Source organism: Archocentrus centrarchus, chromosome 24 (genome assembly GCF_007364275.1).
Source record: "Archocentrus centrarchus isolate MPI-CPG fArcCen1 chromosome 24, fArcCen1, whole genome shotgun sequence".
Lineage (NCBI taxonomy): Eukaryota > Metazoa > Chordata > Actinopteri > Cichliformes > Cichlidae > Archocentrus > Archocentrus centrarchus.
Genome location: NC_044369.1, coordinates 5025732 through 5039087, shown reverse-complemented (window position 1 = coordinate 5039087; position 13356 = coordinate 5025732). Strand labels below are relative to the sequence as shown.

The 13356-nt window shown below is 41.0% G+C and overlaps 2 protein-coding genes across 3 annotated transcripts in view; one reads left to right on the top strand and one right to left on the bottom strand.

Annotated features, from left to right (window-relative positions):
- Positions 1-714: 714 nt before the first annotated feature.
- LOC115774484 (nuclear factor 7, ovary-like) lies at positions 715-4025 on the top strand. Its single transcript, XM_030721802.1, has 2 exons — positions 715-775; positions 868-4025. Exon 2 carries the CDS (start codon positions 875-877, stop codon positions 2261-2263), a length of 1389 nt encoding a protein of 462 aa, XP_030577662.1. The 5' UTR covers positions 715-775; positions 868-874; the 3' UTR covers positions 2264-4025.
- Positions 4026-4047: 22 nt separating this feature from the next.
- ift172 (intraflagellar transport 172) overlaps positions 4048-13356 on the bottom strand; it is a 60055-nt gene continuing 50746 nt past the window's right edge. Inside the window, exons 41-48 of one of the 2 annotated variants that reach the window (XM_030721801.1) lie at positions 13243-13353; positions 13034-13153; positions 11665-11760; positions 11214-11273; positions 10929-11027; positions 9248-9401; positions 7870-7961; positions 4048-5702 (exon numbers count right to left, since the gene is read on the bottom strand). In XM_030721801.1, the coding sequence (XP_030577661.1) occupies positions 5613-5702; positions 7870-7961; positions 9248-9401; positions 10929-11027; positions 11214-11273; positions 11665-11760; positions 13034-13153; positions 13243-13353 (822 nt within the window). In that variant the 3' untranslated portion in view covers positions 4048-5612. Of the gene's footprint in view, positions 5703-7869; positions 7962-9247; positions 9402-10928; positions 11028-11213; positions 11274-11602; positions 11761-13033; positions 13154-13242; positions 13354-13356 lie in introns of those variants that run through there. The other variant, XR_004019195.1, reaches the window with a different exon arrangement.

Here is a 13356-nt window from a genome sequence, read left to right as displayed (position 1 = left end):
TACAGCATGATGTCTACATGCCCTTACATGCATCGAGTTGCTGAAATGTGACTGGCTGGTTAAATATTTGCACAACAGAGTAGCTGAACTGGTGTACCTAATGAAATGGCACATGTGTTTATCTACTTATGCCTACTGATCCAGACTAAAGCATTCAGAGTTGTATGTAAACAAGGCAAATATGATTTGATGCTCTCCCAACGGTACATTTTCTACTTCATGCTGAATGTGGGGAATAAATAAATTCCCCTGCTGTCTCTGCACAAATGCATTCTGTCTATGCCACAGAATTGGCATTTAGCATTGCAACAAGTGGACAGTGCTCCACTAATCATTTACAACATTAAATTGTACTTAAACTGAACTAAAGCCCCTGGTTCTAACAACCTCTCTGGCTCCTCAAGACCAGGAAACAGATGCGTAAAATCTGGTGGCGTTAACCTTTTAAGCGCACACTCTTGAGCTTAATGCATTTAGTTTCTGTCTGGCAAAGAGATCCAAGATCAGCCTGCCAGCATGACTCAGCCTGCACTGAAGGAAAGTGGCAGTATCCATCAAGCCAATTACGCTAACACAGAGGAATGAAATACCCCCCCTTGGTTTATTACAGCTGAGCATTTAGAGGAAAACAACTGAGAAAGCACCTCCCATTCTCTGACTCACTCAAGTTATTATGTTTCCACGGGGTGGAGATCCACCAGACAAAACCTGCATCTGAGGGTGGAGCAGTACAGACAGCCAAACTGGAATACTGAGTGTTCAATCTGCAGTGAGTGTGAGTTTTCAAAGATTCGCAACTCAAAATATTTCTGTAGAATTACGCACAATAGTTTCAACAACCTGCTTGTTGTGTTCTGCTTCACTCAGACAGAAAATGGCGCCTGGATCAGAGGACAATCTCCGCTGTCCTGTGTGCTACGATATCTTTAAGGATCCAGTTCTTCTTTCATGCAGCCACAGCTTCTGTAAAGTTTGCCTCCGGAGGTGGTGGAGAAGGAAAGAAACACTCGAGTGTCCTGTTTGTAAGCGCGTCTCTGGGAGGAAACACCCACCGTGTAACTTAGCACTGAAGAACCTGTGTGAGGCCTTTTTGCTGGAGAGCGATCAGACGTCTGAGGCTCTGTGCAGCCTGCACTCAGAGAAACTCAAACTCTTCTGTTTGGACCACGAGCAGCAAGTGTGCTTAATCTGCAGAGACTCCGAAAATCACGCCAACCACAAATTCAGACCCATCGATGAAGCGGCGCGTGATCACAGAGACGAGCTCCAAAAATCCCTGAAGCCTTTACAGGAGAAACTGAAGCTCTTTGAACAAATTAAAAGAAATTACACACGAACAACAGAACACATTAAAGTCCAGGCTCAAGACACAAGGAAGCAGATTAAGAAGCAGTTCAAGAGGCTTCACAGGTTTCTAGAAGAGGAAGAGGAGGCCAGGATCGCTGCTGTGAGGGCAGAGGAAAGGCAAAAACATGAGGTGCTGAAGGAGAAGATGGAGGTTCTGAGAAGAGAGATGGCAGCTCTTTCACGAATAATCAGAGCAACAGAGGAGGAGCTGAGAGCTGAAGACACCTTCTTCCTGCGTAACTACAAGGCTGCAGTAGAAAGGGTCCAACAGCACCGCTTGCTGGATGATCCAGAGCTGCACCGAGGTGCTTTGATAGACCGGGCTAAACACCTGGGCAACCTGACCTTCAACATCCTGAACAGGATGACTGAGGCCAGCTCCTTCACTCCTGTCATTCTGGATCCAAACACTGCCCATCCAAGACTTTCCCTCTCTGAAGATCTGAGTGGCGTTAAATGGGGAAAAAGACCGGAGCGCCCCAACAACCCGGAGAGGTTCAGCAGCTTCTGCATCGTCCTCGGCTCTGAGGGCTTTAAATCAGGGGTCCACAGCTGGGAAGTTGAGCTTGAACACAGTCCACACTGGATCCTGGGTGTGGCATCAGAGTCCATCCAAAGGAAAGGGCGGTTAGGCTCGCAATCCGGGTTATGGACAATGGTGTTTCATAAAGGTAAATACAAAGCATCCTCGCCATCAGATTCAGTCTTTGTTCTTCCAGTGAAGAAGAGGATGAAGAGGGTCAGAGTTTGCTTGGATTGTGACACAGGGGTGCTGAGTTTCTCTGATCCTGACAGGGTCATACACAGCTTCTCATGTACCTCCACCGAGGCACTGTTCCCACTCATAGGCACAAATGATAAACATATTTTGAAGATACTACCGGATACCATAATATTACTAAATAATACCTTTTAGAATGATGATGATGACAAAGGGTATAATGACTTTAAATATGGTGATTACGATGACAGCTTTGTATTTTTATGTTGGTGATGATTAGACTCTAAGATGGATGTTTTGAAGCCTTTAGTCTGGTCAAAAGCGACCATATATGGATGATGGTGGAGTACCATGTTATCAGTTTAAAGTTGGCTAGCTTGGTTGGTTTCTGGACGGTCACATATTTTTGTAGTTTTGCTTCGGTCCACCACCTCAAACAACCAACAGGTGATTGAAATGCAGGTTTAAGTCAAGTGGTTCCACAAAAGTATCAACTACCATTTTTATTCATAGTCCCCCATTTTTCAGAGGCTCAAAAGTGGCTGAACAAACTTACTAAACAATTTAAATCATATAGACTGTTTTTAATACTTGGATGAAAATCCTTTCCAGTCAATGACACCCTGAAGTCTAGAACCCATGGGCATCACCAAATGCTGTTTCCTCCCTTGAGATGCTGCTAGGGGTTTGCTGCCTTCAGTTGCTGCTTGTTATTTTCCTGCACACTTCACAGTTCATCCTGTTACTTCTGTCAGCATTCACATCATCAGTAAACACTGGGGACCTGTTTCCAATAGCAGCCATACATGCAAATGCCGTAACAGTCTCCATGATATTTGACAGCTGTTTCTGTCTCTTATGATTCTACTACAAGTTCTTCTTGGTTTCATGAGTCCAGACATTTTTCCATAACTGTGCAGGTCCTTTTAGATGTTTCTGGTAAAGTTTAATCAGACTTTCTTGTTCTGAAGTGTAACCCGTGGTTTGCACCTTGTTGTGAACCATCTGTATTTACGTTCATGAAGTTGTTGTTACAAAGTTGTTTTTCTCATCCATGGAAATAATTCTGTGGTCATCCACCATAGTTGTCTTACGTGGTCTTTCGGGCCTTTTTGATGTTGCTAAGTTACTCAGTTCATTCCTTCTTTTATAAAAATGCACCAGATTGTTGATTTGGCCACTGCTAAAGTTTTTGCTGTGAGGTTTCTTTGGGTTTTTCAGTTTATTGATCCCTCCTTTACTTGCATTAACATCTCTTTGGACCTCATATTGAGAATTCCATTGAACTGCAACTCCAGATCTTTTATCTGTCTAATTTGTCATGGAATAATCAGAGAACAGGGTTCACCTGGCCGTGAAACTGATCAGTCAATTGTCCAATTACCTTAGAACCTTTGAAAATGAGGGACTGTGAAAGTCTGTAATTCCTAAACAGTTAAATACTTTTGTTTAAAAGTTTGCACTCCAATCACATCTTGATTATTCAATTTAAAATCTATTATGATAATACACAGAGGCACATCACAAAAATTGTGTCATTGTCCATCAATCTATGGACCTAAATTACTAGTTCATATTAGTCCTTGGATGGATTATTAGTACAATTAGAGGCAAAGCAAGGAGCTCCGAAAAGCAGCAACAACAGAGGTTCAGTTCAGGTCAGTAAAGGTGAGACCTAGCAAACAGGTAGCAGCTACGACACCCACCTGTCAGCAGAGACAGCACGCAGAGCCAAAAAAGTGAAACTAAGTGCCTTAAACCTGCATTCTTTCTAAGAGCCAGCAAGAGGCGACTCATTCTGAGACAAAAACATGTCTGATTGTCCAGCAAAACAAACCTTTTACCGCCCTAAATCTAAAACCTCAGCAACTACTTAGTTTCACACCTTATTGGATACAACATGAAGTTAACTGTGGTCACCACTGCAGTCAAAAAGCTGGATAAAGCAGGGCGCGATGAATGCTTGGAAAACCACTGAACACTTTTATATTCCAACTTTATTAAACAAAATACATTCCATATCAAACACACAGTAAAAGCTTTGACAAACATTACCGGCCTCTGAAGCGCATTCGCAGAGAAAAGAGCACATTTCAGTCTGCACACATTAAACCGCTGCCGTAGCGTCATAGTGTCAGGTTACTAAGTATTGTAATTGCTGCTGCAGAAGAAAGCCTTCACAGACGGAAACCTTTGGCTTTAATTCAGCAATGCCATCCTGAGAGAAAGTCCTTGTGATGATGAGCGAGAGAGAGGAGAGGACTGAGAATCTAGACAGAAACAACGAGATGGATGATATGTGTTTCCATGGTGATGATGTCTTGGGATAAAGTGACCAGTCGGAGGATAAAATAAATGAAGCATCCTGAAAAAAAAAAAAAAAAAAACATCGGCTCGTCCTGATGCATCATTTGCCTTCTGTGCCTCAGAGCTCTGATGTTGATTTTGCTTTAATTCTGCGTCGCCCTCAGTGGAGCAAACCAGGATTAATCTGCTGCTGAAAACAATGCCCAACAAATTTATTCTTTTAACTAAAATTTGGTTAAAAACCAAACAGAGCTAGAGTTGTTTTGGCAAATGATTGCATCTTTTTTTCTTTCTTTTCACTAAGGAACAAAAAGGGCTTGTGCTTGACGAACACGGATACTGAAAATCAGATATTTTCCACAGATTTTAGCTTTCTTCTGAGCTTTGAGGCTTTTAACGAGAGCACTGTATGAACAGAGCATCGGAGCTTTATGGGTTTCAAACTGAAGCTCATGTTGTGTCTATTTTTATCCACTGTTAGTTGCTGCAATAAAAAAATATTGGTGCTGGAGCTTATTGGTTTTTCTAAAGTTGCTTCAGAAATATTTAAACCTGAATTGTAATAAATAGTTATGGATTTTTATCTTGTGCTTTTGCTCCAACAGTGGTAAAAATTTTAAGAGTAGTTATTAGAAATATGCTTACTGCCTCTTGTCTGTATGGGGGAAACAACTAAATCTGCTCCAACTACTGCATTTCTGTGTGTGGATTCAATAAAGTAGATATGAAGTGTTAAACTAGAGTCAGACTAGCTGCCTCCCCATTTTCAGTCTTTATGCTAAGCTAAGAGGCTGCTAGCCGCAGTCTCATGTTTAGCATAACTAAGTGTATTTCTTGAACTGTCAAAGGATTGCTCAGGTTCAGAGTCATGTTTATGTACATGTTTGTAAGTTTTATAATCCTTATACAAATGTACAGTTTAATATATATTACACAGATTGTGCTTTTAAAGAGGAAAAAATCATTAATTGTTTTAAACCGAAATAAAGGGATATTGATTCTCCTCTGACCAAGAGGGAAAAGGTTAAATGTGATCAAATCGATAAAAAATCCAGACCTCAAGTTGAAAAAATAACAATGAATTTGTGGGGAAGATAAAAGATTTGGCAGCTGGTGAAGTAACTGCATGAGTAGAGAAAAGATGAGGAAGAAGAAGAAGCTCTTTTAAATGTTGCAGCAGAGATAGAAGTGTGCAACAGAGTAAAACGATACAGGACAGAGCTGGAAGTCATTTCTATCAGTGGAAGGAGAATCCAGATGCCGGCAGGCTGCCGCACCACTGACTGATGAACTTGAGGACGTCCTGACACTCTGGACTGTGAGTGGTCTGCAGGGGGTGGAAGGGAGACAAAAATGAACAACAGCCCTCAGAAAACATGAGTGAGCAGGTAGGTAAGGATGCTGCGCCTACTCGTAGGCTGATCCAGACTGAAATAATCATCACTGCTCACATCACAACTAATTAAGAGTCAGGTAAGCCTCAGTCACCCACAGCGAGAGACCAGTATGCAACCACCGGTCACAACGGAAAATGTGTATTCCCTGATTTGTTGGTGAGTGGTTGCTGGCAGCTGCTACCACAAAAACTCTTTGGTCACTAGCAGGCTGCTGCAGTCACCCGTAGTTCGCATGAAAGATGCCAACTTCTCTGCAAACACTCGTATCTACTCGCCAAGCGTTAGTGAAACTGTGAAAAGTGCAATGCAAACTGGAAATGGAGAACATTTGCCTTCAAAGTAAAAGTTGCACCTCTTGAAATGTGTTGCTTGCAAGTAAGGTAAAGCTTTTACTTTGAGAGCAAATTATCTCCATTTCTGGTTTTTCAAACTTCACTACAATTAATAAATAAATTTGGTGTTTACAGATAAGTAGGTCTCTTCTATGCAGACTATGTGTAATCATGGCGATCAGATAGCAACCACAGCAACTGCAAGCAAGCTTTAGGTGCAGCACCTTCATTGTGACTGATTTTTTACCTAGCCACTGCCAGCAACCTTCAGCAACCACTCTCCAACTGGTTGGCAGCTAGTGGTTTCCAGGAGGTCACCAACTGTTCTCTAGGCCTAATATAATAAATTAATTATATTAATTTATTATATTATATTAATATAAATATTAATTATATTAATATAATATAATAAATTTAACAATAGCAGTTACACTAAAGGCCTTTACACACCGGACGTGTTGCGTAAAAACGACAGGAAATTACGAATCCGTCCGATGCAAACTTGTTGAGTAACCTACATACACACTGGACGCGTTGTGTTTTTGCGAATTAATAATCATCATAAAACACACTGTGAAAAAAATGCAGTCGACTTAAAGCGATGAAGTAACGAGGTCCTGATGTTTCTAAACGAGAGAAGGAAAAAACAGAGATTCTGGGTTCATCCAACTCTCATGAGAAAGCAGCAGCAGGGAGAATTTCATGGTTTGATCCCAGCGTTGACGCTGTATCACGTCCGCTTTCAGGATATCAGGACGTCAGCTCAAGAGTTTGAGCTCTTGTTGGCAGAGCTGGAGTCACATCGGAGGAGGCAGAGGAAATAATTTCAGTAGCTCGATTGACCTGCAGCATCTAGTGTCTGAGGAAAAATAGTATTATTTTACTGTTCCAACATCACTGTATATTCAGTAAATCGGTGCGTGTTTTGAGATATGACCTCGTGTTGCCAAATGCAGCCGTCTGATTGGTCAGATCAGTTTGTTTGCAGGAGAAACGTCAGACAAATCGAACTTGATCCGAAAAAATTAATGCCGCAAATTCGTCCTGTGAAATGACGCGGTCAGTGTGAACGGCTGCATTAAGAACAGTTGAGTCTGAAAAATATTTTCAATGCACAAAACATTCGCACGAAATGTACGCGTCTGTAAATTTATGTGTGTAAAGGCCTTAAAACTCTATGTTGTTTCAAAGACAGTTTAACCTGTGTCACAGGACATATCTTTGCTTTGACACTTTCCAAACTTTAAAAGATGAGTTTTAGGAAATACTAAAGCTGGACCAACATTTTTGACTTCATGGATATTCAGCTGTCTCTCCCCTATAGCAGCTGGGATAGGCTCCACCCCCTCCACAACACTGAATTGGATACACAGAAGAAAATGGATGGATGGATGTTCAATTGCCAATTCAATTGTCAGTTGTCTAGAAATATAAACCACTGGGCTGCATGGCCTCTTGACATCACTCTCATTCACAGCACTGACCTTTAGTTCACCACTTCATCACTAGAATTTGTGACTTTTTCCCCTTCAAAAAAGCTACAGCGACTGATCTGTGGACAGCACTGCTCCACAAATGGAGTCCTCTTGCTGAATGCTATCCCGTTTTTGAATGCTATTACAGTAATTTACTGTCTCTGTGCACTCAAACAGGCCTGAGGATTTTTTTTTTTATTAAGAAAGAAGAAGAAACCTGTTCTGTGTCAGTTTTATCTGCAGTGAAAATATTCAGCTTACAAAAACACTGTTTGTGTGTTTGGTCTCACCTTCGTGGCCATGAGGAATTTGTTCCAGTCTTCCTTGTTGGCTGCTTTGCCCGCAGCTGAGAACTCGATTTTATTCCTCAGCACGGGGTAGCCTGAAAGCAGGAACACCACAGAGTGAGGGCTACATGCTGTGTCTGGGTCACGAAGCAAACTGGAGAATTAACACTTACAGCAAGGTGACAGTATGCATCGTGTATGATAGTGGCCTATTATACAGTAGTTATTATATCATATTAAAACTTAAGGAACAAAACCCTTGGATGGTCCATTGGGTTTTAAAGGAAGATCCTTGAAGTGGACCTACTGTGCACTTCCTTTTCTGTCATATATATATATATTTATATATATATATATAAACAAGGCCAACGTTGAGAGAGAGGATATTCCTAATAGCTTTGGTTGTGAGCACAGAAGCCCCGCCCACCTGTCAAACCTTCTGTTTGTGATGGGTAGCCAATCAGAAGAATGCTGGCTTAAAGGTCGAGAAACTAGACTGAGGGGCTGCACTAAGTTCCACTATAGGATACATATATATAAGGGAATCAAGCAAATATGGAGTTGGAAATTAGCAGAATAGGTCTCCCTTAAATACAGACATTATTAAATAAAAATAATACAATAACTGTAGACAAGGTACAATAAAAAAGAAACAACAGAAATACACACAAATATCTGTAAAGAGGCAGGCACAACAGATTATCTTCACATAAAACAGAGGTGAAACATTCATATAAGAAAATCTGCTAAACGCCTCAAACATCAGCTCTACAGTTTCCTGAATTTAAATTGTATTACATAAACATGCAAACGTTTAAGCTTGTGCTAAATTTTGCATAGCAAAGTGGATTATAATTATAAATACACAATGGCGCCATACTTTATCTTCTTGTTGTGCACAAATGCATGTTTGGTGTTTTTTTATTTGAGAGTATAATCACTGTTTTTGATATGTTAGATTTATTTTTGCATTTATTATTTGTCCTTTTTCTTCTTGTGTGAGGTTTTGTTTTTTGTAGTAAATTATATTTACAATATGTATATTTAATAAAAAGACTACAATTAATACAGGATGGTGTATAAGTATCAGCACTGTTTGCAAACGTCATCAGTGTGAGAAGAAAGTTTAACAATAAGTAAACTATAAAACTCCAAATAACGGAGGACATGTTGAAACTTTATGGTCATTATAATATTTTTATAATTTATTTCATGTTTTCCACAAAATCAATGATGAAACTTTTCCCCTTGAGTTGGTGTTTGCTGTTCTCTGCTGCATCAGATCAGATGTTTCCCGTCTGATCTTTTGTTTTTAATCTTTGAATTTGTCGAAACGTTCAAGAGGCCGCGGACATGTTAAAAACGCGTGTTTGTGTCCTACCAGTGAGGACACAGGGCAGCGAGCGAAGGCCGGTGTTGGCGGCCACCAGTGAGGCTTCGTATGAGTTCCTCTCATCACGTGGCAGCACCTGCTCGAGCCGATGGTCCATGGACACCATCAGCACCCAGTCACGGATCTGCTCCCGCTGGCTGTCCTGTAACACACACAACGTTTTCAGGCAACTTTTCTAAACATTGCTCAACTGAGCTGCATGTGATACCCGTCAGATCTTCAACCTGCCAGCTCCCGAATAGTCGGTGTGATGCCAAACTGCACTGATGTGTAAACAGAGCTGCTCACAGTCAGTGAATTCACGTGTGTCCTCATGTATTCTTCCTCCTGCTTCTACAGTTTAATCCAGCCACCCCACCCACCCCACCCCAATCTGCTTGTTCAATTCAGGGTTGAAGGGCTGGGGCCTATCCCCGCTGTCATAGGGCAAAAAACAGGAAACGCCCTGAACAGGCTGCATCACAGAGAGACAGACAACTGTCCACGCTCACATTCACACCTGCTGCCAATTTAGAATTGCCAGTTAACCTAATGTGCAAAAACCAGAGCACCCAGAGGAAACCAGCATAGGCAGAGAAAGGACATGCAGACTCCTCACAGGCCCCCACCAGCTGGTGGATTTGCTGTAGCAGTGCGAGTGTGAGAAAGCTGCACAGAATCACGTTTCCATCACTTCAGAGGACTTACTCCAACCACGACCCCCACACCAAACCTTAAACCAAATCTTCGTTCTAAAACCTAAAGACCAACACAAGAAGTAATTGTTTTGTGCCCAAAATCCAACTGAGTCCACAATCTGACTGTGTGAACAGATTTATGATCTCCAGCCATGAATAACACACACATAAATACAGCGACTCAGTGTGATCTTTAGACAATAACTTTAAATGAACAGTGTCAACGTATTACCTCAGTGCAATGAAAGACATGATTCCAGTCACACAGAGAAGGAACAAAAAATACACATTATTATTATTATTATTATTATTATTAGTAGTAGTAGTAGTAGTAGTAGTAGTACTAGTAGTAGTAGTAGTAGTAGTGCTCCAAATTGCAGTAACTTTAGGCCCTTTAAAGACTCTATAATTAAATATTAATTAACATTAAATTACTGCTGCAGAAAGGCAGGACTTCATGGCATAAATTTATATATTTACCATTCATATAAGTGGGTGAGTGTGTCCAAACTTTTGACTGGTACTGTATGTCTTTAAAATGATTAAATAATTTACTCACTTATGGTATGAATAAAACAGCAAACTGCTGAATTTATGGCTCCTAACTTGGTCAATCTTATGATGATTCATATCATCTTATACAGTAGCAAGAGTTTATATATATATAAAACCTTTAATGTGAGCTATAAACAGGAAAAATGTGAAGCATAATTCGTCTGGGCCCTGATATCTTTGTTTAGAGGGCCTGATTTGGCCCACAGGCCAGCTGTTTGCCTACTGACACTTTCCAACTTGTTGTTACTGTGACCCTGCAGCTTAAGACTGGATGCTTAAATGGACCGATCTGTCATCTGTGCTCATTTATAAAGAATATCTCAGAGGAATGTGGCACTAACTGGACCAGATCTGATTAGCGGCACATCACCGATATTGTCTTCATTTATCAGTCTGACCGCAGTCTGTGTGTTTGGTGGGCGGAGGTGAAGTCTTACTGTGACGCAGAGTTTGGTGGGAACTGGAACCTCAAAGGGAATATCGGTGTCCAGGAAGTCGGTGTGGTCCACAGTGTCCAGAGTCCCCTCGTCAATGGCCTGGAGACAGAAATCAGCCAATCAGAAAAGAAAACTTATTAAATAAACAAGACTTAAAATATAAAAACCTTTTGCTGTATAAATGAATGGTTAGACAGTGTACTGGTGTTGGGACTAATGGGAGTTTTCTAGTATTCACTGAATATATTCAAAGGTCACAAAAATGAAAATTTCTGGAATACATACGTCACACAGATCCAAGAAGTGGTTAAGAAAGATGAAGGCCATGTTTTCCCAGCCAATAGCCTGCCAGAATTAAAAACATAACACATAGAATTGAGACTAGATAGAGACAAAAAAAACCTTTTCCTTTAATGTCTAATTTACATTTCAAAAGCAATAAAAAAATAAATAAATACATGTTTCAACTGCAAATTTGATATCAGCACTGAACTCCAAAAACTGACCAATAAGAACAGAGTTAGAGGCTTGTAAATAAACACGCACAACCTGAAGTATACAATGAATGTACTTCTATCATTGAATATCTGGGAATATTCTCAATTTTCTGGGCAACTTTACAAAATAGTGTAGGACACTGTGAATCTGAACCTGAAACTAAAACACATCAGCACCATCTGAGTACTAATCTGAAGCAGAACTGCTGCGTCTCTTCCTCTCTGATCGGTGGGCACACCTTGCAGGCCAGGCCCGCCTCGTAGAAAGCCTTGTCTGCAGGAACGAGCTCAGTGTGACGCAGCAGAGACACAGACAGCTTGGTTGCTACGCTGATCTGAAAATACACAGCAGAAGAAGAGAAAACTTAAGAAATTAAACGAGCAAACAAGCCTCCTTCATGTTATAAAAGATCAAATACTTCTCTCAGATTTTTGCCATGAGAGGGTCTTGATTTCTTAAGTATTTGTTTTGGTCCCTGTTATGATTTAATTGCTATTCATACTCATATTTCTAAATATTCTCACATTTTTCTAGTATCTCCTGTGTTTGTTTCTTCATCTTCCACCATTCTCACTTCCTGTTTTATTTTGGTATTTTGCATCCTTACTGTGTTTTCCTGCGTCTATCCCAGTCTCACCTGTGTTCAGCTCTTTTCACCTGTGCAGCTCTGTGTGATTTTACTCCTGTATCTCGGCTGTTTGCCCACCTGTTAACTCCCCTCGTGGATCCCTGTTTTGCTTAAGCCAGCCCCTGGACTCTGTGCCTTCTGTTTCTGCACTGTTCCTGTCTTTGTTGGCATTTGGGTAAATCTTCTGATACTATATGGGGTGTGCTACAATGTGAGATCAATAGGTTAGCCAGCTATGTTCAGATTGAAGCCAGAGTTTTGACATAAGTGTTTTCTTTGACTTCCATGTCTTCTCTTTGTGGAGCTCTGCACCACAGTTCAGTGTTGTTGCTATTTTTAAACTGTCAGTGGAAATGGTCAAATTTCTGGTGAGCATCATCTAAGGTGAGGATCATCACTAAGAGAGGAATCTCCGGCTATGACTCAGAGATTAAAAAAAGAGGCAGGACATTGGGTAATGCTCAGTTCCTTCATTCCTTCGGGTCAGACTATCATCGCTGAAGCCTGCTGTAATGTCCTGAGAGATCTGGCTCTCTGTGTCTTCTTTCCCAAAGTGAAAGCTGGAGGAGATCCAGCACACATCACAGATGGGAGTGTGCGGCTTGTGCATCCAAGGTGCACAAGGAGATGACCTCAGCAGGGACCAAAATTAAATCTGATCAGTTTTTTCATTTTTATGAGCAGAGAACTCCCTGGTTTAATTTTCTGCAGCTCACATGGTGAAGCTGTCCATAATACATCCCCAAGGTGTTTTCACATTGTGGTTATGGTTTACATCCCTAACTCATCTTGCCAAACATCATTTAGCCTATTACCACAAGACTCCAGACTTCACAGCACTTTGTTCTCTTGTTGTTGATTTTTTTTTCTTTTTTTTTTCAAATTTCGGGTATTTGAGCAACTTTTACAAAGTCATTTTAAAGACGTCCTCATTCTTAAATATTCTGTATTTAGGCAGGTGCTGTTTGTGCTTTCATACCAGCTGCTCGACTCCTTTAGCGGCGGATCTCGTGGCGTAGCAGTGAGCGATTAGCAGCATCTGTTCAAAATCTTCATGAGCTGGACTGTTTGCCTCGGCTGATTTGGACATGTTCTCACACTGAAATCACAGCAAACACAAAGTTGTGGAATATCACATTAAAAATGAATCCATTTTATGAGCGTGAGCTTCTTTTTATGTTGATTTACCAGTTGGAACAGGAAATCGCGGAGGTCGGCCCACATGCGGTAGGACTCTGGCCCGTCGGAGTCAGGGAGGTTAATCAGGTCCAGGAACAGACGCTTATAGATGTTAAAGTTCTG

Excerpts from the sequence above, each read along its gene's own strand:
- LOC115774484 (XM_030721802.1), top strand. The coding sequence starts at position 875 with ATGGCGCCTGGATCAGAGGACAATCTCCGCTGTCCTGTGTGCTACGAT.